This window comes from Peromyscus californicus, unplaced genomic scaffold, assembly GCF_007827085.1.
Source record: "Peromyscus californicus insignis strain IS unplaced genomic scaffold, ASM782708v3 Scaffold_7__1_contigs__length_154581171, whole genome shotgun sequence".
Taxonomy (NCBI): domain Eukaryota; kingdom Metazoa; phylum Chordata; class Mammalia; order Rodentia; family Cricetidae; genus Peromyscus; species Peromyscus californicus.
Window position 1 is genome coordinate 136,392,688 of NW_026294595.1, and position 27,010 is coordinate 136,419,697.

Genomic DNA, 27,010 nt, shown 5'->3' on the forward strand with positions numbered 1-27,010 from the left:
ATTATCACCTATTGATCACTTCTTGCATGAACCCCTACGAGTTGAGGAGGATACATCTCATCCAATTTGACAGATGAGAACACCCAGCTTTGCCATTTAAATTCTCACTCGTGTAGATAATAAATGATACAACTAAGTTGTATTCTTGTACAACTTGTATTCAAGTTATTCTTAAATGCAGGAATTCATTTCTCCAAGTCCAAAGCTTTTACTACTTTTTAATTATTAAGGGGCATTTAGGCCAGGCTTCCCAATTCTCTTACTTTGGAGGACCCAAGAGATGTATAGACCTTACCACATGAAAGATTTGACTGCAATTTCCATGAGATGCCTTGGATTTTGGATCTGAGCATTGAAGCCTGTAGGCACAGCTGACAAGATTATCAGCTGTCAACATTTGGGTAACCTTCATCTCCATCTCCAAATGAATTTAAAGTATATTTGCATGTGAAAGAAAAAGTTCTTGCTCCCTCAGGCCTCGTACCATGATAATAAAATCTGTATGAACTGTAAGTGAATGTGAAAATAAATTAGCAACCTGGGAGAACTCATCTTGGTATTTGTACAAGGTGACACTAGGGGAATTTTCTTCTTACCTGAGGAGAGTCGTTGGAGCCCCCAGAAGGGCACTAACAGAAGTAGAGAGTTCTTAAGAGCATGTGATAAAACTCAAAGGACAGAAAGGAGTCTTGGAAGTAGAGATGCCTGAGAGGGTAGGGGAGCCCCAGAAAACAGAATCCACTCAAACCTAATAGAAGACTTGGGCAGGTAAACTGGGAATGAAGCCTTGACTCTAGAGACAGATATGTGCCAGGGCACTTATCAGATGGATGATTTCCAGTTTGTTGCAATAAATCTATATTCCAAATGTCCAGTTTGGTACCCATTTAACTTCCAAAGGGCTGCTGCAGAGTTAATAAAAACCAGAAATATGTTCCTGATATTGGAATATGGTAAGGTGTCAGCAAAAAAAATTATTATGAGGTCTTTAGTTCAAGATTTCTTTCTGTTTCTTGGCTCAGCAACTGGTGGGTGGGGCAGATCACCAAAGGTTTCCTGAGACTTCTCAATGGCACTAGATGACAACATTGGGAAGAACTACTGCTATTCAGAGTGGGACAATGTATATTGAGGACCAGGTATCCCAACACCAGTTCTCTAAGGAGGATCGGCGAAAAGTTGAAGCCAAGATTTCTTCATAGGATGAGATCATTAAAGGTGCAATTCCAGGGGAATATACTGGTAGTCCATCCATCCATCCATCCATCCATCCATCCATCCATCCATCCATCCATCCAATTCTTCTTTGAGGCACGTAATAAACAGACATTGGCTCACTCGTTCTGAACTTGTGTGTGACCATGTGATCAGCCAAATGATTTTCAAAGTGCTATGTGTCATTTTGTATGTAAACTTCTAGAGGCAATGCCTGTTTACCACATTTCTCTTTCTCTAACTTGAAAATTGTATTGGGATAGACAACCCGCTATCCCTAGCCCCTGGGAAGCAGATCGATTCTGCTGACATATTTTCAAAGATTTATTTATTTTAATTTTATGTGTATAAATGTTTGCTTGCACAAATAAAATATATGGGTAACACATGTGAACGATGCCCATGGAAGTCAGAAGAGGGTATTAAATCCCTTGTATATGGAGTTACAGATGTCTGTGTGGAACCATGTGTGTGCATGGGACTGAACTTGGGTCCTGTGCACCAGCAGCCAGTGCTCTTAGCCACTGAGCCATTCTCGAAACTCTTGCTGGCTCATTTTGGATAAAAAGCGGAACTGTAAAGTATATTTTCCAGTAATCCGCTGAAATTTTATTGTCCAATGTTATAGAACTATTAGTTCACCTTAACTAATACAGAAGTTTCTATATAAGCAGCCTAATAGAGCATTCAGCACGGCCATATGAGCATCTTCGTGGTCTCAACTCTAATCTGCTTGAACTTGGGTCTTGCTCATACATTGGTCCACCTGAGATTTTGTCTATGACATTTTGCTAATCATTAACAAAAGATTCAGAATATGAGGTGGAAACAAACAAAAACAAGTAAACTATTCAATGGGTTAGATGTCAGGCTGGAAACCATGAACCAAAAAAAAAAAAAAAAAAAAAAAAAAAAAAAAAAAAAAAACTTAAAATAAGAAGGAAGTCTGGAGCAGATCATGTTTTAGTCTGAGAAGTGGCTGCATGTAGACAAGAGTCCAGAGGTTGCCTGGAGTTAGGAAAGGATGTGCTTCTATGTGGAGGTTACAGGAGAGACTGGAATATAACAGAGGAAGATGTTCTACCCACCCCCTCCCTCGGGAAAGAAAAAAACAGCAAAAGGGAAAAGAATAAACATTACAACTGTGATGCAACATGATGCTTGAAATGTACATTGTATCATTTCCTCTCCACAAAATTTTTGAGATGTAGATCATTAACCATAAGATATATCCTCATATAGTTAAGAAGAACCATAATTCAAAACCAAATCTGTCTGATGTTCAACACTCAATGCTTTCTATCCCACCAAGTTTCAAAAACCCATCCACATGTAAACATCCTTTTCACAGTGCTTGGGTACAACTAAATATAATCTCTTCCAATTCATTCAGAGGCATAGAACTGCCCCCTAACCCAGCCCTACCTAGACGATCCCAACTATTATTATGTGATTATACCACAAACATGGTGATCCATTCAACACAGCAACTGGCTTCCCACTGCTCTCAAGAGGCAATTGAGTTCAAGAGCTAGAAGAGGAAGAAAAAGAACAAGTACTCTCTTGCCTCCTGCTTCTCTTATTTAGCCCAGCATTCTGCAGAGGCATCATCCATGTTAAATGCACCCTCCAGGACAGAAAGGATATGGTGAGGAAAAGTAAACAGAACAAGCACACAGGCATTGCCCAACACAACATGGCTTCTAATAGATATTTGCATGAATTTGCCACATTTGTTTTGCATCCAACCCTTAATTATGGTCCTTTCAACTTCACAATCATGGATAATGGTGGTGGGGATGCAGAGAACCAGAGATTCAGCAGTGCTCATTCTGAGAAAGTGAGAGAAAGGAACAATGAAACTGTTACCCACCCGCTGTTTATCACTGAGACAGCCACTCTGGGTGTTGTTAGTAGAGTCTGGAGGAAATCAAGGCTGTCCAGGCTCCCGGAGCTTGGGAAATGAGACATCTGGGTGGAAAGTCTAACTACCAGAGTGGAAGGAAGGTCCTTTAGGGTTCATCTGTCCATGCTGAAATGGCTGAGAACCACAACTCTCATTCTACACCAAATGGAAATTCAGACTGTGGACATAACTTTAAATGCCTTTTATCACCAAGATCTTTTTTTCTTAGGCATCCCATGAAATAGCAATTAAGCATGAATTACCAATTCAACTCATAAATAAGGAAACTGAGACTCACATTAAGAAATAATTCATACTGTATTAATTAATCACTCAACTAATTAAATGACTTTGAGTGCCTACTCTAGGTTGAAGATTGAACACAGCATTGGAAATACAGCACAAAAAATCCAAACAAAATCCTAAAACATAAGAACGACTAAATAAGACAGAAACAGCAATAGCACAGCAACAAAGGTTGAGACAGAGTTCTTCACTCTGGTGTTTTCAGTCTATTGGGAAAGGCATGCAATATACAAAAATATATGTAAATTTAAAATCCAGTGTCATGAAAGAAATTAAGATGCTAACCCGTTAATACTGGTGTGTGCTTTTAGGTAACCTGACTGAGTACTTATTGGAGGATTGGACATTGAAACTGAAGCCTAAAATCAAGAGGTTGTACAGATAGTAAAGGAAGAGATTCAGCTTGTATCAAGGATCCAAAGTGAGAAATCTGTCTTGAAATATTTGATAACTTCTTAGGAAATGTTCAAGATAGAAGTAGTTAAAATGTTTTGACACATTGTATTGGTTTGGGAAACCTTTTTAAAGAAGTCTTTGGAAGAAAGAAGCCTAACATCAGGTAACAAAGAAACTGTGATGACAGAGATGTAAGGACCAGAGGATCAGCATGTTACATACCTATATACCACGGCCAAGGGTGGGTAGTGGGTACTACACATTACCTCCTTTGAAAGGTTGATAGAAAAATATTTGATTTGTTCAAGGCAAACAAAGTGACTAGGAGATAAGAGGTAGGAAGAAATAACTGGTCTTTATGTAAGAAAAAAGTTCTAATCATTTTACCTACGCCATGAAGGAATCAACCAACTTTCATTTCATAGAATTGCAGTAATCATGGGGACACCCTGCTGAGAATACTTCATTGGATATTTCTTTCTTCTTCTGGTCTAGATTACATGACACTTCAAACTCTGCCTAACTCTAAAGTGTCATTATATAGCTACATCTAAAACATATGGTTGCACTATGGATTGACTCCTAAGAAGTCTAGATGCTGACATTCCAGGATAAAATGGCTGAGAACCACAACTCACAGTCTACAATAAATGGAAATTCAGACTCTGGTGACATAACTTTAAATGCCTTTTATTATCAAGAACACATCAACAGGCAAATACAAGATCACTAATCAGACAAAATTTCAACTTGAGTACTAGAGGATAACAGATTTCATGCAAACACCTGAAGAGGCTCTGAAAAACCTTATTATGCATTGCCATGTCCAAATTTTCTATAGCATGCATGAGTCTGGGAAAACACATGCCACTCATAACCTCTCTAAAACTTATAAACTGTCTTTATTCTCAGTCAGTACTTAATGATTGAATCCACACTACTAAAACCAGTAAGTGTCATTTGGTAAGTTATTTCCCTTATTTAGTTTGCTTTCTTCCCCATTAGAATGTAAACATTATGCAGGCAGCATTTTGTCTGCTCAGTGCAGTTTTCCAGAACTTTTTCTTTTTGCCTTTGTGACAAATAGTGTGTGCTTGATAGATGTTCTTTTAATTAATCAACCGTATCTAATGTGTTTAATAGCTTAATTAAAGTCACACAGCCACCAGGGTTTTGTATGTAAGCAGTCTGACTTTAAAGGCTGAATTTACCATCATCTGCTAAGCTGATAAACTATCCTAATATCCACAGAATGGACATTCTTGGATTCTAAATTCTCTCACCTTGTCCTGAACAAAGCTTGCAGGTAGGATAAGAAGGAACGGAATTGGCTAGTAGTAAATTATTCAACCTGGTCCACAACTATTCTGTAACAAGTCCGCCTCTCTCCCTATTTTCTTTAGTTCCAAAGGACTTTGACACATCCTTTGCTTTAAGCATTGTAATGAAAAACAGGTTTACTGAGTCCTGTTTTTGACTTTATCAAAGCCATTGTCTCCTCTTATGAAGGAGTAACATTACTTTCTCTTTACATCCCAAAGCCTAATGTTTTCTTTTTCCATTCAAGTTGCTGATTTTCATGTTTCTTTATAATTGCCTTTGTCTTTTTTTGTTTATTTGTTTGTTTTTTGTTTTACCTGAGCTGAGGACTGAACCCAGGGCCTTGCGCTTGCAAGGCAAGCGCTCTACCACTGAGCTAAATCCCCAACCCCGCTTTTGTCTTTTGTAACATGAATCTTAAAGGTCTTAGTAATAAAAACAAACCAGGGAGCCAGGTTGGGGTGAATTCTGAAAGATCAGAGAGACAGAACAAGCCACAGCTAACCTCACATCTCCAACTTCTCAGCCGATCCTGTTTCCTCAAACTGGAAGTCTCTGAGCCCTCCTTCGAATGGATCTCAGCCAAACTGCTACTAAAAGTCCAAAAGCTTAAAAGTCTCTAGTTTCTGGTCCTCATGCCTTATATACTTTTCTGCTTCCTGCCATCACTTCCTGGGATTAAAGATGTGTGTCACCATGCTTGGCTGTTTCCAGTGTGGCCTTGAAATCACAGAGATTTGGATGGATCTCTGCCTCCAGAAGGCTTGGATTAAAGGCGTGTGCTAACTCTGCTTGACCTCAATGTAATATAGTGGCTGTTCTGTTCTCTAATCCCCAGATAAGTTTATTGGGGTGCACAATATATCAACCACAGTCTTTCCTGTGTTTCTTTGTATATTGTTACTATTTTACTTTCTATTATCAGAAGACCATCTGTATGTTTAAAAGCTATACTTCAAAAATCCTCAGTATCTAGAGTACGACAGTGGTTATTCATTTGCTTTTGTCTTATATGAGAAAAGTAGAGAGTTTTATTCACATATTTCAGTCTCTAACCCTTTTCTAATTTCTTGCTAACATGACAGTGAATTTTGGACCCAAATCACAATTGTTAATTTTTACATTGTGCATCTCCTCTTTAAGTAATTGTTTTTTATATTAACCTTCTGTTTTGTCGAGTATTTGGAGTGATTATTTAGCATTAATGCAGTGTCTAATTAGTTTCCTGCTCATTGTGGGTCTTTTATTCCATTCTTCTCTATTCTTGGTTTCTTTGTTTTGATTCATTGCTAGTCAATTGTTCTTTGAATGATTTATTAGAAGCAGGGCATGGAGGTGGCTCGGTGTACCAAGGAGCAGTCTTTCTGATGTATTTTCTCAAGAACAATGAATGTGGCTGGTTGGAGGTTGTGGTTGATCACTCTCCAAAGCCCTCCTGGTTTAACTGCATTGTCTCTTGGCCTCTATGATACACAGAGTAGGAAAGGAGCCAGACAGAGATTTGTTAGAGTGGGGATAGCTGTTCTGCTCCTATGACCTTTTTGCTCATTTTTTTTCAGTACAACTTAATATTAAAGACAGTAATTTTAAGCAATGTGTACCTTCTTTGCCAGAAAAAAAAATCAGTCTGAGTGCCCACATCTGACTGCTTTTCCTTTCTCTGTTTTTGTGAGTCCAACTGCATACTCAGACAACCTTGAATAAGCATGTGTCCAATTCTCTTCCTGCTGTATACCTTGGCTAGAAATTATAATTCCACAATGGTAGAACAGATGATGTGGAATGGAAGGCACAGGTATTTGGCCTTGCTCCTCTTGGAACGGCCTCTAGAGCAAATGCACCTTGAGTACCTGACTTGGTTTTTTCCTATGTATCAAAACCTCATGTCCTCCAGGGAAGTGGCTATGATGTAATATTTGGGGAGAAAATCATCCACTAGCTGTTTTGTGTCACCTGACATCCCTTTCACAGCCAATCATTCTTGGGTTAGAAAAACACCTGGGATAATTAGTTTCTAGTAGTCTTAGTGTATTGCTAGCTCTATGAGCAGTATGTGTGTGGGGATATGGTAACATGAGACTGGGGCATACGCACCTCATCCTCATTAGCAGACAGGAAATACAACCCTGTTTCTCCCTATGTGCTGAGAACTGAGAAAGCCACATCTTATCAGAGAGTTGTGCTGAAGCAATGCACAGGGCAGCATAGGATTCAGAGATCTGAAAGAAAGATGGGCCCCCAGATGCTTTGGTCCATGTTTATGTCTTCATGCGCAATACATCAGAGTGCTTCGTGCAGAGTGGGGACCAGATGGACAGGTGGAAGGCAGGCTGGCAGCTTCTCTTTGTAGCTTTATACACTCAGTGAGGAGTGTTGCTTGAACCAGTAATAAATACAGAACTGAAATATCAAAGTGGAATTTAAATGGGCATGTGGACACTCTAAATGTTAATTAGTTCCTCAGTCCAGGGTTTTTTCTTTTTTTCCCCAGTCAGTGATTGCCACTGACAGACTAAACTGTTCTATGAACATAACACCAGTCTTGCTTGGGTCTCAGTCCTTGTTTGCAGTGAGCTGCTACTTCTGTAGAGACACTACATGATGCAGCATACTTCAGGCTTCCTCATATATCTAAAATCTCTTGGAGGGCGCATACTAACCATAATATGAACTACAGGGATTTGCACACAATCATGATCATCATATGCTTGATGGATAAATTATGAAAACCTGAAATATGTTCATGAAAGTACCCTGAATGGGAAAATACTAACCTATAAGAAGTATTAATAGACAAGATGACCCAATGGGTGTGATTTAAGAGTGAGTAAGTGGGTGGTGCTAAAGATTGTATGCAATAGAAACAAATACCCTAAAGGTGATTGTATTTGGCTCTATAAACCCCTAAAAAGTATACTTGAAGACCACTGGGTAGAAGCCAGCATCAAAGAAATATTAATAATTATATTACAAAGCTTTCTTAGAGTCACAATCCTCACCTTGCCACTCCTAAATCAGCCAAGTAAGTTCTTTGTCATTGCAGGCATTCAAAACTCAGCACTGACAAATGTTGACTATAATGTGGTAATGGTAACTGAAGTATATTGTATGCAGGGGTGGGTAGGTGTGAATGGAAAGGTGATGGATGACCTTTACAAACTTTCCAGCCTTGTGAATGTGTGATGTTGATGGATACAACTACCAGACCAAGGAAACACTTGATACAAAACAGTCACTTTCTTTTTTTTGAATGTGACTCATGGCTGTGATAAGAGGAATAATTCTAAAGGTGAACTGAAACACGTTCCTCCTGCATCCAGACACTGACAGGCATCAGTATTACAGATAAAGGAATCACAACCCAGGCCACATGACTTTCTCAAGTGTAGCACCTTTTTCATACTCTAATACAAGTTTGCAAATGTTTTCCATAGAAGCCATACAAATAAAGGCTTTAGGCCTTGTGACATATACAGTGTCTATTGCAACTCCCCAACTTTACTCTTAAGCATCAAAGTATCAAAGCAATCATTGGTAATATGCAAACTAAGATACATAGTGGCACTAAAATAAAACTGAAACCAAAAATTGAACAAAAATAAAGCAATAAAAAAATCAACCTTATTTCAAAATCTTAAAAGACATGAGAGCTGGACTTGGCTCATGGGCCTCTGCTGTGGAATAATCCTTCTGTAAACTGTGTGAATATATGTCACTATGAGTTGTTTAATAAACAAGCTGACTGGCCAATAGATGAACAGGATAAAGTTAGGCAGGAAAGACAAACTGAGAAGGATGGAATGAGGAAGGGCGGAGTCAGAGGAGTTGCCAGCCAGATGCAGAGGGAGCAGAAGATGGACTTCCCATGCTACATAAGGTACTACCATGTGACAGAGCATAAATAAGGAATGTGGGTTAACTTAAAATGAAAGAGATAGCCGGGCGGTAGTGGCACACACCTTTAATCCCAGTACTTGGGAGGCAGAGCCAGGCAGATCTCTGTGAGTTCAAGGCCAGCCTGGGCTACAGAGTGAGTTCCAGGAAAGGTGCAAAGCTACACAGAGAAACTCTGTATCAAAAAGAAAAAAAGAAAAAAAAATGAAAGAGATAGCTAGTAATAAGCCCGAGCTATCAGCAGAGTATTTATAATTCATATCCAGCCTCTGAGTCAGGTATTTGGGACTGGGTGGTTGGGACAGGAAACATCCATTTACAGGCCTCAGTTTATTAAACTCTCCTGTAAAGTTGCACAGACTTCACATTTGAGAAGGGGAAAATACAAACCAGGTAAGTAATGACCTACTTACTCCATTTGCTTTGCTGAGTGCCTGGAAGTAGATGCTGTAGCTCTTCAATGGGGAGAGGGGAGGGTTCCAGTAGCCATTGTATGTCTTGTTGTCTCCCACTGTAAATGGCTGGGTGACAGGCAGGTTGGAGGGCTTCAACTCTGCAGCAAAGTAGTGTAGAGAATCGAGGTTGGAGGCATTCCGGTAGCTCACAGGTACAGAGAAACACTCGATGATGTCAGCTGCTCTCCGGGACTTCTGAAGTCGCTCCTCCTTGACAACCAGTTGGTAAACACTGGAAAAGAAAGACAAGAGGTAGATGAGTCACTCTGAGGACAGAAAAGCTCACTAGCATTCATTGTGCTTGTATAACTCCCCTATGAGCAGAGTCAGATATCACTTTTGTCTGTTAAAAAAAATACCTTACTCCATTTTCAGATTTTCGAACCCACTGCTTTGTAGAAACATACTTCAGTGCCAGTATACATAAGACACACCCAAAATCCATCTCAGAACCAGTCTGTATACACCTGCTGCTCCTTCTAGTGGCTTCCCTTTTTGAAGGATATTACTGCTGTCTGACAGGTGCCCAGATCCTAAATCTGGTTCATTCTCAAGTCTCATCTACTTAGATCTCACTCTTCACCCCAACCAACAAGCTCAGTGGCCAGGCACTCAGCAGTGTTACACTTGCCACAACCTTCTTTACTTCTTCCCATTGCTGATGCTGAGACCAGGCACATTCCCACCTTCTACCTAGACTCAGTTTTTTTTTTGTCCTCAATTCATCTGTTCATTCTGTCTATCTATGCATTTTGCTTCCAATCATATAATACCATCTCTCTTCAAGCACTTCTATAGCTTCCCTTTTGTCCAAATTATACAATCTAAACTCCTCACACTGGCAGCTGAAGTCTTTTATCCTTGGTTTCCAGCTTTCCTTTCAGGTGATCATCTCATGATACCCACTAATTCCAATAGATCCAGACACACAGCTATTATATAAGCATCCCATGACTGATCCTCTCCATCACCAGCGTGTTCTTCCTCTATTTGAAACACCCGCCAATGCTAACCACCTCTACCTATAAAAGACTTACAATAATACTGATGTCTTTCTTATATTTATTCCATGAAGCTTGTCCAGAATGAGTTATTCTCAACTCATTCATCATTATCTGGTTGATTTTGCAAAAGCATAAGACAGGATATGTGCCTTGCTGACTTGATTGTATCCTTGACAAAAGTGTGGCTTAGTTATCTCTGAATCACTCTATCCTCTCCCCCATCTCTCTCTCTCTGTCTCTCTCTCTCTCTCTGTCTCTCTCTCTCTCTCTCTCTCTCTCTCTCTCTCTCTCTCTCTCTCTCTCTCTGTCACACACACACACACACACACACACACACACACACACACACACACACACAGTGCCCAGAGCATGCGTGACTCTAAGCAAGTGATCAATGAACATTTGTTGAAATGAATCAAAGTGGATTGAATTAAAGTTGAAAGCAAGCACAAAGCCAAATCTGGATGGATGCAGAAACTCTAATCAGGGTAAACAGTGTTTCCCAGGAGAGTCTGCCAAGTAATCTCATATCATCCCCTTCAACTAAGACTATAAGGAGGTGCCAGTGTGTGCATAGAGATGACAGACTTTACTGAATATCAACCATATGCCAAGTATATAGATTCTCTTTGTGAAAGTTACTCAAAAGTTTGTGAATTGAATAAAAAGCCCTTATCCTTGGAATGCTGTGTCCTTGCCTTGAGTGAACACCTTTTAGAAGGATTCTATTGCATTCTCTAAAACAGCTGTCCAAAGAGTATAAAAAATTTTTTTGTGAATGAATGAGGTGATTGTAGATTGTATCCATTGTTCAAATATAACATAGCACATGCTTTACAAAAACAGAGTAGCATAGGCTTCAACCCTCTTGTTAGGTTATCCATCTGAGGACAATGGATTATAAGGCATGATTTGGGTAAGATACAAAGCCAGGACTATTTCATTAAATTGAACAAAGGCTGTGAAGGAACTCCTCCCAAGAGCATGTAGAATCATTGATGGGGCAGATATTCCTTGATTTTCTCTGAACGTAGGGATGCTCATTCGTGCAAATAAGAAAGGAATGTATATGAGTGTATGACACACCTGGATGAGTAAGAATTTTGGGTGGACATGAGCATATCTGTTGTCTTCTGCACACCTCTGAAGGAGAGTTTAATAGCCCAGAGTGCACATGAGTGACAGGAATGAATGTGACCAGTGTTACTGGAAGCACATACTACAGCTGAGCATCACAATGTCCAAATGAGAGGCTGCAGACCCTGAGTGTCTCACTCTAAATGCAAGTCATGTCCAGAGCTTGGGAGATGGCTCAGGGGGTGAGAGCACTTGACCACATGCCTGTTGACTTGAGTTTGAGCTTTGGAATCCATGTAAAGACAGAAGGGGAAAACTGACTCTAGGAAGTTGTTCTCCAACACCCCAATTACATATTATGCACATATAGATTAATGAATTAATCAATACAAAATTAGGTAACACATAGATAAATGCAGGTGAGTATTTGGGTTCCAAAAGGAATGTGGATGACATCTGAGCATGCATAGTGGTTCAAGATTTCCACATGACTGTGCATGTATAAGAGCTTTCTATGTCCATAAAGCCAGCTTAAGGCAGTCAATGCATAAAGTATTATTTAAATTCACTCCCTCCTCATCTCTGGTGTCTTTCTTGAATGAAAAAACCCTTATGTTTATCAGCTAAACTTAAATACTGCTAAACAGCATGAACACCTAAGACCTAAACCTAGAAAACATGAACAGGACAAGAGGAGTGAATGCAAGGAATTGTCAAGACCCACATTGCTCTTTATGTAACAACAGCTTTAAATAAAGCTTTGCATCTTTGAAGAGTGCTAATGACAGCTTGACTAATTGAGGGTCCTTTATTCAAGGGGCTCTGATCATTAAGGAAACAGAACCGAGGAAGTATATAGTCTCTTAGGCTTCCTCCTGAACACTGAGATAGAATCTAACAATATTGGGTACTGAATTAGGTAATGTGACTTTTATTCAGCTTTCTTATACTCCTGATTGCTATACAACAAAATCACTCCTATAGGACTTGAGATGAGCTGTAGGCCCCTGCTTTCTCCTAAGATCTAGGCTATTCTTTACCTCTTCTCTTCTTAAAAATGTGTACAACATAAAACCTTTGTCTTGGTTTCTCAGCCAACCTTCTTATCCTACATTCAATTCCTTCAGCATCCTTGGTTAATCAATTGAGACCCCAAAGCTTTTGGAGATTCTCAGGACCTGGACCTTCCTCTTAGACCTTCCCCCTCTCTCTCTCATTTATTTTTTGTTTTTACATCCTGAGGGCAGTTTCCCCTCCCTCTTCTCCTCCCAGTCCTTTCTCCCACTTTCCCTCTTCCCTCTCCCCATCCACTCCTCCTCCTCTGTTTCTCTTCATAAAAGGACAAGCCTGCAGTGGATATTAGCCAGCCATGGTATATCAAGTTGCAATGAGAGGTACCTTCCTCTCCTATTAAGGCTGGACAAGGCAATCTGGTAGGAGGAAAGGGTCCCATACGCAGGCAACATAGTCAGAGACAGCCTCCGCTCCCACTGTCAGGAGTTCATCAAAAGACCAGGTTATACAACTGTAACATAACTGCCTAGGTCAGTCCCATACAGGCTCCCTTGTTGTCAATTTAGTCTCTGTGAGCTCCTATGAGGCCAGGTTAATTGATTCTGTGGGTTTAGAATCACTTTCTATATCCTTGAGTATCCTATGATGGGCTAGATCAAGAAGAACCCAGGGCTGGCTTCCTATACTGCCCATGACTGCCAAGAGAGTATAGCCATGCTGAGCCAAGAAAACATACATTCAGTTGTTCAAGACTGTTGGGAGAAAGCACAGCATCTACATAGGCTTAGTCCCATCATCTCTTATCTGGCTGTTAAGTTTGGTTGAATTGACAAGGAGATCTGTAATAATCAGGTTGAAGGGATGAGGATAAACCTGAGAGGTTCAGTGATCTATGATTGTCAATTCAGCAAAAGCAGCACAGACATCCTTCACAGCTCAGTTCCTTTTTAAAAACGTTCTTTTCCCCCAAACCAACACAATGCCCAAAGGGCCACCTGAGCAGTTTTAAAGTTGGTGGCCTAAACTGCTTAGTTTGTATCCCACCTCATGTGAAATCACAAAGAGCGAGAGAATGAGGGCACTGTGGAGGTTAAGCTGTGTAGTCAACATATGGTTCACATATGATTAGAATTAGCGTGCTAAAGCAGATTCAGCAGTTCCCATAGGCCCACCGCATCTGCAGCTTATCCATTCAGACATAAACTGCAAGTGTCACCAGAAAGCCAGACGCCTTTTTGTCAGATACATCTGTCTGCCAGTGCATCCAGCTCCTCCCAAGAACCAGGGGAGAGGGAGAAGCACAGTGGCACACTGAGAAGTGGTGGAGGAGAGAGACAGGAGCATGTGTATTGTTTCTGTTTCCTACAGCAACTTCATTCTCACTGCTCTCTTGAAAATGCATCTACCAAAAGCATCCTCCTTTCATTTCTCTGGTAGTGATAAATGCATTCCGAAATGAGAATAACCTGCTCCAAAGTTGTATCTCCAACCCCAGAGAAGAAGTGGTTGCAATACTATGCAGGGTTGTTTGTAGTGGGGGATATTTTAATGTGAAAATCCTAGTGTCTTAAGAAAAGAAGAATTTAAAATAGCTCAAGATGCATTTACTCATGCAGTTTCCCAACTATGTTGACTTCTGTCTCTCCCAATGGGAAGATGGGCATGTGTCAGGTTTCCTTTGTATGGCTTGCCCTGGGGTCCCCATGAGGGCTCTGAAGGCCATGCTGTGCCCTAGCTCCTCCTTTACTCTAAAGTAGCTGCTCTAATGCCAGCAAGAGTGTGTAACCAGTTTGAATCTCCCTCCCATTGAAGGCAAGGGCATTCCACTCTGGTACCAGGTCCCAAGACCTTCTTTGTCCAAAGGATGATTTCCTCAGATACCATTTGAGGGAGACCCACAGGACCCCTCAAGAGACTTTGGGCAACCGGGTCCCTTGGTCACCCTGCTGACTCTGATATCAAAGCAAAGAGTTTCGATAGTGACTCACATCTCTCAGACCTGATTCCTCTGATGAGACAGTCAACTTTCTAATATCAAAAAATCTAGCACCCCTTTTTTTGTGTGTGGGGCAGATGCCTATAGGCAGATGCAATACCCACTTGAGATGTTGATTCAGCTAACAGATGGAGAGTAAGCTTCAGTTCTCAGGTGAACATTGCCCAAATCTAGGCAGGTGCACAATTTGGTCTCTGTTTTCCCAGAAAAAAAAATGTGTTGGCTTATATTCTTCCAGGGATGGACTCCAAGTCAAATGATATGTTAAAGAAATGGTTCCAAGAGAAAATGGTAAGGGAGGGAAACAGGAGAAAAAGTGGGTGAGCCAATGAGGGGCGTGCTATCAGGTGAAATCCTGAAATCTCAAGCCAAGGGTTTGAACCTTCAGCTGCAATCTGTTTTCAGCTCTGGGCTTTCTCAGGATTTCCCAAACCATTTATGTGGGTCAGACAATGAGTCCCTAGGTGTGTAATAACTGCCCTCCAAAGCAGGTCACACCTGAGAATCATTACATCAATGCACATAGCACCTGAGAGACTGGCACCGCACAGGAAAGGGGACATGATGGATCTACGGGGACAACATTGTGCCCTACAGGGTGCTTTTAAATATTGTCCACATGGTGTAAGTGAAACAGTGATCCAATGCTGAGAGAACAGGCTGGACCTGGACAGGGGTGGTATTGTAATTTATTCTTCTCTTCTCTTCCCTTCCCTTCCCTTCCCTTCCCTTCTCTTCTCTTCCCTTTCCCTCCCCTCCCCTCCCCTCCCCTCCCCTCCTCTCCCCTCCACTCTCCTCCCCTCCCCTCCCCTCCCCTCCCCTCCCCTCTCCTCCCCTCCTCTCCTCTTCTATCCCCTCCCTCCCCCTCTCCTCCATTTTTTCCATTCCTCTCCTCTCCTCTTTCTCCCTGTCCCTTTTCCTCCTTTCTTCCTCCCTTCCTCCTCCCTTCCTCCTTCCTTCCTTCCTTCCTTCCTTCCTTCCTTCCTCCCTTTTTTTCTTTTTTTGAGGCAGGGTTTTCTGTAGTTCAAGGAGCCTTAGACTCAGTACATAGCTAAGGATGTCTTTAAACTCTTGATCCTCCCAAGTGCTGGGATCATAGGTGTGCACCACTGAGGCTACTAAGGTTTAAAGAGAGATACTTGTATTCCTCCTTTCATGTGTCTTTCTGAATGTGTCTTGCATGTGTACATGTTCATGTATGTGCATTTGCACATGTATTTGCATGTATATAGAGGTCAGAATTTGACATCAAATGTCCTCCTCACCTTCTGTTCACTCTCTCCTTTCTTTGAGAGAATCACACTATGTACCCCAGAGTGGCCTGCAACTCATAATCCTTACGGAGAAGCTCCCTGAGACCTGAGATTACTGGAAATTGCCACCGCATTTTGCTTCTCACATAGGTTTTGATATCTTATTCTCATCTACCCACAAAGTTTCCCTGACCCTTCTGCACACTGAGAATTACTTATCCAATCAAGAAAGCAACAAACCAAATGTCACTCTGAGGAACTTGTTTTAACTGATGAATGAGTTTCTCCTTCCTTTGTACCCATAGGTCTCTGTCAAAATTCTTTTCCTAGTCTCAGTGCCTTGTGTTGAAAATATGGCTTCATCTACAGAAAACATTTATTGAGCACATACTAAGTTCCATATATATGTATTCTGGCTGTTACCTTATTTGACTTTCACAGAAACTCTGTCAGGTAGATATTATCATTTCCATTTGACAAAATCAGGAAACTGAGGCATAAAATGCTCAATGTCCCTTGCAGAGATGGTGCTGTTTGGGTGCTTGAGCTGAGATTTGAAAATAGTCTGTTTCCAAAAGTCTCATTCTTAATCATAGCATTTGGTAACAATAAAATTGTTTGCCTTACCATAGCAAACACTTTGGCTTTTAAAATAATTATTTTCGTTAAGAAAAACACAATAACATTTTATACATTTTGGAAAGTGAAAGAAAGATAAAATGGGTTTTCCTTAGCCAATTACTAAAATACAATTATTTAGGAAAATGTTGGTGAATCTTTTAGCTTCTCCTTTTTCCTGCATGAACACCCTCTGACTTACACTGAAAATCAACAGTAGAAAGTCTTTTAGAGACATTCATCTTGCAGCCAGCTTCATTAGATTGCACATATACTAATTTCTCTTATTCATGGTTTTGCTTTTAATGATCTCAGTTACCCATGATCAAATGTAGTTTGAAAATACTACTCTAGAAATAAATAATACACACATTTTAACTGTGCAGGATCCTAATTAGCATAATTAAAATTTGCACCATCCCTATTCATTCTACCTAAAACGTGAATGTTTCCTTTATCGAGTATATCCACTCTATGCATGGTACTCACCCACCACTAGGCAGTAGATAGCCACTTCAATGATCAGATCAACTGTCACAGCACATGTGTTCAAACAGCCCTAATTTTGCTTAGCACTAGACACTTGAATGTATCAAAGAGAAGCAGGTATGGAAGCAGGTATGTTGGCAGGAGTAGGAGACCAGCTGCTCATATGGCAACCATATTTAGGAATATTTAAACAGTAGTTCAAATTTATACAAGTCAATGAAAAAATAGGAGAAGAATGAATGAATCCTCGTTACTCTGACATTTGATACTGTGACAAATCTTGAGAGAAACAATTTAAGAACACATGATTAATTCATTGGGTTATGGTTTTGGAAACGTCAGGCCACCATAGCTGAGAGGGCATTGTGGAACAGAACAGCTCACATCGCAGTGACCAGGAAGCAGAGAGAGAGAGAGAGAGAGAGAGAGAGAGAGAGAGAGAGAGAGAGAGAGAGAGAGAGAGAGAATGTTTGTTGCAAGTGGCTTGCTCCCTTTCTCTCTTTTATTCCATCTAGACCCTTAGCCTATAGCATAATGTCCTTACATTCCAGGAAGGTATGTCTCCCCCAATTAATCCTCCCTGGAAACATCACCATTTGACGCACTCAGAGGCATGCTTTCTTAGTATAATACCTACTTCTCAATCCAATCATGATGACAATCAAAAGTAACTCTCACAGCAATACAACTCCTATGACTTGGTCCTAATATCAAACTCAAAGAAATATTACAATAAGAGACAATGGCAGCATTATTGCTGCTGATGAATATATAACCAAATTTTACTAAACAGAGCCCACCCACTACTATATAAAGAGGGTTTTATATTGTAGCATAATGAAGTTTATTTCAGCAATGCCAGTTGGTTTAATATTGGAGCTTTAATGAATGCAGTATAGCACATTAACAGAATAAAGGTCAGAAATCTCATAATCATCTCAACAGTTGCAGAAAAGTGATAAAATATAATACATATTTATGATAAAAATATCAGAGAAAGGAAAAAGGGATATAAAGGAATTTTTCAATTTGGTAAATGCCATCCACAAAACATGTAAAGTTAGCATCACACTCAAGGGCAAAAGATTGAATGCTTTTCTTCTAAAATAAGGATGTCTGACCAACATTAGGGTGGAGAGTTTAGTTATTAGAATAGGTCAAATTTAACTAGTAATTATCTTAATTAATTTGTAGCACCAAGTATAGAAAGCAAGAAGGAAAATATTTCAAGATGATATGATTTTGTATGAAGAGAATTAAAAGGTTTTATATACATATATATATATATACCAACTAGAACTAATAAAGCACTTCAACAAATTAAAATATTCAACTGATATATATATATATATATATATATATATATATATATATATCATAATTTCATCACTGGAGGAAAGCATTCTGAAAATGAAATTAAGCAAACATTTCTACTCATAACATAAAAAATTAACAAAAATATATGAAATACTTAGTTACTAAAAGGTTAAAAAAATTAAAGGATATATAGGTAAATGGGGAGAGATTCCATGTTCATGTAATAGTCAATATGGTTAAGATTACAATTCTCTCCAAACGTGTCTGTATATTTAATGCAATCACAACCAGAATTTCACTGTTCAGATATGGAATGACCCCCAAAGGCTCATGTGTTGAAGGATTGGTCCCCAGTGAAGTCCAGGGGTAAGACTTTGGGAAGAATAGTAGATCAGGGGACTCTGCCATCATTAGTGGACTGATCTATTGAGAGGTTAATAATCTGGTGGCATTATTTGGAGATGGTGGGAACTTGAGACCTAGTGAAGGAAATAGAACACTGAGGGTGTGCCCCTGAAAGGGAACATCTTGTCCCCAGTCCTTTCTTGCTCTCTCTTCCTTCTGGTCCTTTGGCCTAACGCATGTCCCTTGCCATCTGCCATCAGCTTCACCAGAGGCTCAGAAGCAATGGTGTCAAGTGACCATGGACTAAAACTACGAACAATACTAAAATTTTCCTCTTTTGAGCTGTTTATCTCAGGTATTTTGTCACAGAAATAGAAAACTGAGTAACACGAGAATCATCAGAGGCTTTTTAAATCTAATAAGTAGACCAAATATATATATATATGGAAATGCAATGGCCATAATAGACAAAACAACTTAAAAAAACTCAGAATAATATTGCAGAGCTTACAGTTCCTGTTTTATAAATTATGAAAATCAATACCATTAGATGCTGGCAGAAGGACAGACATATAGATCAATGAAAGAGAATTGAAAGTTCTGAAATAAATTCCATATTTAGGATCCATTGATTCCTGACAAAGACAATTCAACAGTAATAAGACAGTCTTTTCAGCAAATGAGGCTAGGTCAATCGAATATCCACTTGCAAAAAATCTAAATTTACACTGCCCAAAAGAATGAACAGAAAATGGATTATAAACCTAAATGGATGAGCTAATACAATACAACTTGCAGGATAAAAGGGAAAATCTTCATGACCTTGGACTTGGGGAAGAATATATAAAAGTAACACCAAGACAATGATCTATTGCTGGGGGAAAAAAAGATTAACTGTTATGATTAGATTACTTTAAAATTGGAATTAAAAACACTATTATACCAGTTAAACACAAGTCATATTCTTAGAGAAAATATTTCTATCTCACATGAATGATAAGACATATGTACACTAATATAATGATCCATTACCACTCTATAAGAAGGCAAACAACCCCACTGAAAAATGCAAAGAAACTTGGACTCTAAATGACTAATAAGCTAATGAAAAGGTGATCAATATCATTAATCATTAAGGAATTATAACTCAAGATAATGATGTTAAGCTACTCTATCCTACCACTAGAATACTATTGGTCAAAGGACAGACCACTGTAAGCTAGGGTGGAAAGGCTAGGGATGTTATACATGGCATAGCCATTTGGGGAACAAAAGTCTGGAAATCCTTCAAAAGTCAACATTAAACTAGTAGTCATCTAGACAGTCTGTCCCTAGACATCTATCCATGAGAAATGAAGACATGTAAGAACACAAAAAAGCATGGAACTGTTCGCAGTGACATGACAATATAAAAGAATCCACACCCATCAGCTAGCAAGTGGATTAACAGCATGTATGGTACATATAGCCACATATGTAGTGTTATTCGTAGTAGCAACAACAACAGAATCTCCTTGATGTATTCTACATAGAAGGAGTTCAGAAGCACTACACTGAATAGGAGAAGCCTGCTGCAAAGGATGCATATTGTATGATTCCATTCACAGAGAATGCCAAGAAAAGACAAGTTTATAGGGACAGGAATTAGATCAGTGATTGGCACTGGGGGTGGGAACAAGAATCAAGTGCATATTGATCACAAGACAAGGGGAACATTCGAAGATGCTTTTGGGGTGCTGTTTCTCCATTCATTAGGAAGTCATTGAATTGTACACTTAGAATTTCATGGAACATAAATTAGATCACCATGAGGCTGTTAAATGAGAAAAATGGAATGAGTAATCTCAGATGTTCTTTCTCCCTTCCAAACTCTGTGCTTTAGACTTCAACTATACACAAATTTTAATGCAAAAAATGCCGTGATAAATGATTTGTGTTACTGAACAAGATGGGCTAAGAAACAAGTTGAGTTCTTTAATCCCCAACAGAATCTACCTTTGCAATTTCATTCCCCACATTAAAGGTCACTTGGAACTACAGAGCTAAAATTTACAGTATGTCTTAGTTAGCCAACCTTTCTTTCAAGACTGGAAACTCTGGGCTTTATCCTCTATTTGCTTAGTCAAAACAGCACTGAGAGCTCACTAGGGAATTGAGGAGATTGTCTCTCCATGGCGGGGGGGCATCTCCTCTTGGATTCTGACTAGCTCTGTGAACAATTGCTCCATATGCCTGCCTTTTGTACATATATTTATCAGATATTTATTGATTATAGTATATCAGCTACCAATTGGAGAGCATTCTTGGTACTGGGGACTCAGAATCAAGATGGGTTAAACAAATACTAAAACTGTTTTCAATATGGTGATTAAAGGCAGAAAGACAAAATCTGCCAGGGAAGAGTTCTGAGAAGAGGGAGCCTACTGTGTTCTTCAAAGACTAAATGAGATAATAGGCCTAGAAAATGCTTTCTAGAAAGCCCTCTATGTAGGTTGACTGGAGCCATTCGCCATTGGTGAGTGTGCGATTACCATGCCACTTTATTAAACAACAGAGATGTGGTTGGTATTATATTTGAACCCTTCTCCTGTGATTGAATTGCACTGATAGAATTAATGAAAGTGAATATTATTTTGTATATTATTTTAGAGAAAGAAAATTATTCTCTAAAAAAACTTAGAGGAACTATGACAATTTCACCCAAGAGGTCAGGTAAGTTTTCCTGCTTTTTGGATGAGGCCAGACATTCTTTTCCCCTCTCCCTTATGTAGAAAATGCATGTTCAGTCTTTACTGAACACTGTACTTAGGTCAGTTTAAATCAAATATAGAAGGCTCAGTCATTGCCCTCACGTATTTTCTCTCAAGTATAGTTTCTTTTTCTTTTACAATACCTTATCCACTCCATAAGCATCCTTGTGGCTTTCCATCAGTGTGTCCCAAATCCCATCACCTTCCCCCATCTCTACAGCAGCATCTCTGAACTAACCCCAGTATCTCTGGATTAGATTATTGCCGCCACTTCTACTCTCCTCCCTACTTCCATTTGTGTCCCTGACAATTTACTCTCAAGACAGTGTCTATTGGGATTCCTCAGAAACATGACAAGGGTCATGACTGCCACTGACTGCCACTGTTCTTTGCCTTCCACCTTAATTAGGGTGAAAGGGAACATTTCTGCAGTATCTACAAGGCCACTGCTAAGAACTCTCTCTTTACCTTTGTGGTTCTTCAATTTCACTAGTCTGTGCTGTTTCTTGGATCCATAAACACACTCTTTTGGCAAGGCCTTTGTACCCTCTCATCCTTTGGAAATATGCAACCTTGCTCCTTCCTTTCAGTGGGCAAAACTTTACTTGACTGTTGTCACACATTAACCCCAAACTACAAGTCCCTAGAATCCCCTGCTTAACTTCACTATCTATCATCTTCCAACATGATCCAGCATATCTAGGAAGTTAAGGCCCTTTAAGAAAGCACTATAGAGGTCTGCAGAGATGGCTTAGTGGTTAAGAGCATTTCGTGTTTTCCCAGAAATCCCAATTTGGTTCCCAGCACTCATGTGGCAGGAGCTCAGAGCCATCTGTAACTCAAGGTTAAGGTGATCCAATGATGCCCTCTTCCGGTTCTACAAGTATCAGGCACACACAGGGCACACATGCACATAAAATAAAATAAATAATAATCTGAAGACAGGGATGAAAGGACTATCGGTACCCTGGGTCTGTACCAAGAGGTGGAGTCTTTGGTGAATGGAATTGAAGAAGGAGGGGCACCTGCAAGCAGGTTGTTACAGGGCTGAAGATGAGAATGGAGTGATATAATGGAGGGCATGAAGGATGATGTGAATCATCGACCTGAGTCCCCTGGTGTGGTCACTGAGATTCCAGGTAGAAAGTGTTTCTAGGTATTGGGGACTGACTCAAAGGAATGGGAATATGCTAGAAGGGAAGACTGAGATGACCCACATGGAGGAAAGCTGGGTCTGCATCAAGCTTCAGTAGAGTCCTCAGGAAATGCAGGTAGGGTGAGAGGAGGGTCTAGTTTCAGTGGAGTCCCACCAATTTGCAAAAGAAAACAGTTTTCTCCAAAGGATTCTCACCGGGTGTATTAACCACACACTTAAAGGTAGTCTGCATGCCCAGCAGACGACCAACACAAACAGAACTCTCAATAGGATTTTTTTGCAGACTTTTGGTCTCATATTGCTTTGTTTGGGCATTATTTTGTCTTGCTGGTCCTTTGCTTCTTCTATATTATGGTTTCTGATTTTGTGCTTTCATGTTTTTTTTTTTCCTTTTTTGTGTGTATGCATCTTGTACATTATCTTTCTTCTGCTTCTGGTTTTTGTTTGTTTGCCTGTTTGCTTTCTAAAGAAAGAGAGAAAGCTTAATTGGTCATCTCATGTAACCAGGCAAGACTTCCACTGGAGGGATTGGAACATCAACCCAGCCACATAACCTTCAACCTACAATTTGTCCTGCCTACAAGATGTGCTGGGGTGAAGGACTGGGAAAAAAGTCAATGTAATGAAGCCTAATGATATTTTGCTATACTCGTGTATTGGAGCCTATCCCAATTGTCATCAGAGGGGCTTCATCCAGTAACTGATGGAAACAGATGCAAAGATCCACAGCCAAACATTGGGCAGAGCTCTAGGAATCCTGTGGAAGAGGTGGAAAAAGGATTGTAGAAACTAGAGGGAACACGGACAGCATAAGAAAGCACAGATTCAACTAACCTGGGTTCATAGGAACTCACAGAGACTGAACCTACAACCAGGAAGCCTGTACGGGACTGACCTAGGCCCTCTGCATATATGTTACAGTTGTGTAGCTTGGTCTTCTTGTAGGACTCCTAACAGTGGGAACAGGGGCTGTCTCCAACTCTTTTGCTGGCTTTTGGGACCCTATTCCTCATAAAGGGTTGCCTTGTCCAGCCTTAATACGAGGGGAGGTGCCTAGTCTTACTGTAACTTGATATGCCATGCTTGGTTGATAGCTCTGGGAGGCCTGTCCTTTTCTGAATAGAAACAGAGGAGGAATGGTTGGTAAGGGGGAGAGAAGAGGTAGGAGCAGAGACTGGGAGGAGAGGAGGGAGAGGAAACTGTGGTCTGGATGTAAAATAATAATAATAATAATGATGATGATGTTGATAAAATCATATAAAAAAGAGAGAAGGCTTGGAGTTGGCTAGTTGGGGATGATCTGTGAGGAGGTGGGCAGAGGAGAAACAGTGATCAAAATATACTATATAAAAATTGTTTTCAATAAAACAGAACTATAAAAATAAATTCTTTTAGGAATAAAATACGGTAAGCACAGCAAATGTCAATTTTCTTTTGGAAAAGATACAACTGGATAGATAGGTGCTATTTGGATCAGTGATTATGTTACCTCTTCCAAAGAGAAACTGAACTATAACAAGATGAAAGTTTTGTTCTAGCTCTGCCCTTATTCTGTCTGATATACTGAGTGAGTCATTTCACTTGCATTTAAAATGGGATAATGCTGACCAACACAATAAGACATGAGACAGGAGATCCACATCTTAGGAAAGAAAACAAGTCATTGTCATTTGTAGATAATATGACCATGGTCTAATCTATTGAAGCTCATCAGCTCAAAGACCTCTACAATGAATAAAAGAACCCAGCAAAATATTTGATTTCAGATGGAGATAAGCAAACTGCACACCATGGAAACAGTGGAGAGGGTGGGATGGGAAAACTCTTAGAAGAGTCAAACCAGCTGTGGGTAGTACAAATAAGAAACACACAAGACTGATGTTAGGGAAAATACTTTCTACAGGAAGCTCAGCTACTAGCCTGGGGCTTGGCAGAGGGGTTGTTAAATAACTGCTGGACCAAAGATGAATAAATGGACAGAAACACAAAAGTGCTGGGTGAAGCATCACTGCTGTGAAGTTGTTGATTCACCCAAATTGATGTATAACTTATAAAATATAGGCCAGATATCCTGAGTCCTAACTATGTGGATGACCTTAATTTGACAATTCCAATAAAATTCCCTTGTTTTTTTAAAATACCAAATATAGTTCAAAATTTCTTTTGTAAAAAGGTGGTAGGGAATTGTGGTGAAAAAACTACTGCTGTTTGTTAAAACATAAAATGGTGTTACAATAATTAACCATGGGTGTTAGAATATAGGTTAAAGTGAAATTGAGAAGTGTCTATGTATATGTGTATGTGGGGGGGATTTTATGTATAGAAATATAAATACCACAATTTAGTAAGAAAAGAGAAAACTGTATTATGAAGCAAACTGGTGGAGTTTTCATAATTATGATTTTAAAACTACACCAAATTTCAGACTTCACCACACATGAGAAACCACATTATATTCTAATTGTTCACAACTTATTTATTGAAAAGTGTCAAGACGCCCATGCCAACAAAATATCATGTTTAGGACTTGATTGGGTCCCAGATTAAAAATTCAAAGCTTTAAAGGACTTTTAATTGAGGAAATTGGGGACATACACTATAGTTTTAGATACTAGGGTTATGTTAATTTCCTGAGTGTGATGGCTGTATGGTGTGTATAAGAGACTGGCCTTTCCTTTCAGTGTGTACAAACTGAAGGCTTTCAAGTGTCATGATTGCTATAGTTCGCCCTCATACACTTCAACATCCACTTGAGACAAGAAAGAAAGTAAATACAGCAAAGTGTTCTCTAGTAGTAAACCTGAGGGAAGGTTGTGATGTTGGAAGTTGGTGGATGTTGACTCAGAACACCCTTACAGGTTTGAAAACAAAAGAAAGGATGATCCTGGGTAGAGACAATCAAGGTTTTTGTTGTTGTTGTTGTTGTTGGTGGTGGTGTGTTGGGGTGTGTGTGTGTGTGTGTGTGTGTGTGTGTGTGTGTGCGTGTGTGTGTTTGCCTGTACACATTTGGGGATAGGACAGATGTCAAATCTGGCATCTTCCTCAATCACTTGCTACTTTAGTTTGTGAGACAGGATCTCTTCCTGAACTTGGAGCTCATGGATTTGGCTAGTTTGTCAGCAGGCAAACTCCAGGGATCCTCCTGACTCTACCTCCCCAGTGCTGAGTGCACGGGTGAAGCAGTCATATGTGACTGTTTTATGTCAGTGATGGAGACTGCACTCAGGTCCTCATGCCTGTGGGCCAAGCACTTTCTACAAAGGAATCATCTCCCCAGAGCAGATCTTCCTGCATCCATCTCCCAAGTGCCACCAAACCTTTTAAGCATAGCAATATAAGAACCCATACAATATCCTTTTTTTTGTTTTGTTTTGTTTTTTGTTTTTCGAGACATGGTTTCTCTGTGTAGCTTTGCACCTTTCCTGAAACTCACTCTGTAGCCCAGGCTGGCCTGGAACTCACAGAGATCCACCTGCCTCTGCCTCCCAAGTGCTGGGATTAAAGGCGTGCGCCACCACAGCCTGGCAACCATACAATATCCTTATTGCACACTTGAAGGACCTGAATTCAAGAAAAAGAAGTGAAACAACAAATTATAAGAAGTCATGCCTCAAAATACAACAGAGGGAAAATATGTTAATATTTGCAGTAGGTGTGGAGAGTAAAAAATGATAAGGACACACATACAAATTAATATATCATCTCAGTAAATAAGGATATTGGTTTTATTCTCTTTATATAATGGGCAAGCATGAGAAATTATTAAGTCAAAATGATACACTAGTAAAAACTTCCAAATGGGGGAAAAGAACTTTCCAAATAATTCTCATATCAAATAGGAAATTCAAACCATAACTTCATACTATTTAGAAAGAGAACAATGAATGTTCAGTGCTTGTGGGGTAGGGAACTAAACCTGCCTTTGGCATCTGAAAAGGCTATGTTATTAAACAAAACACAATGACAAAAAATTAATTAAGCATTCTATAAAAAGAAATTAGAATAAACAATACTAGAGCCAGATGGCTCTTCCAATGAGTACTTTCAATCTTTCAGGAACTGATAAATCCCATCTCTATAAACAATTACACAAGGCAGAAAAAGAGAGAGAGAGGACATCCGATAGTGACTCACTCCTCCAACTGGCTCCCTATAAGCAGGTCACTGGTACCTCAGGAATACATGATAGATTTAGCAATAGGAAGTCTTGGTAAATATCACAACACTCAAGGAGAAAGCCAGTATGATCATATGAGTAGAAGCCGAAAGGCATTTGATAAAACATAAACACCCATTTTTGATTTCTAATGAGTGACAAAGACAACTGCAGGACAGAAACCGCTTTCCTTCTTATGTTTTCACAAATACTCTGACGCAAATGCACAAATACCAGTGCGCAGAAGATGCCTTTGCTGGAGGCTTAGGCACTGAGATTGGGAGGTGAAGGAAAAGTCAGCCATCAGCATTACTTGGCAGTGTTGTTCAGATGGTCTACCCAG

At 39.8% G+C, this 27,010-nt stretch overlaps 1 protein-coding gene across 18 annotated transcripts in view; it reads right to left on the reverse strand.

Moving 5' to 3' along the window:
* Positions 1-27,010, reverse strand: part of Ptprt (protein tyrosine phosphatase receptor type T) — a 1,101,940-nt gene that overhangs the window by 227,899 nt on the left and 847,031 nt on the right. For all 18 annotated transcript variants that reach the window (XM_052726074.1, XM_052726080.1, XM_052726075.1 and 15 more), the window contains one exon: positions 9,451-9,724. In XM_052726074.1, coding sequence (XP_052582034.1) covers positions 9,451-9,724 — 274 coding nt within the window. The remainder of the gene's footprint in view (positions 1-9,450; positions 9,725-27,010) is intronic.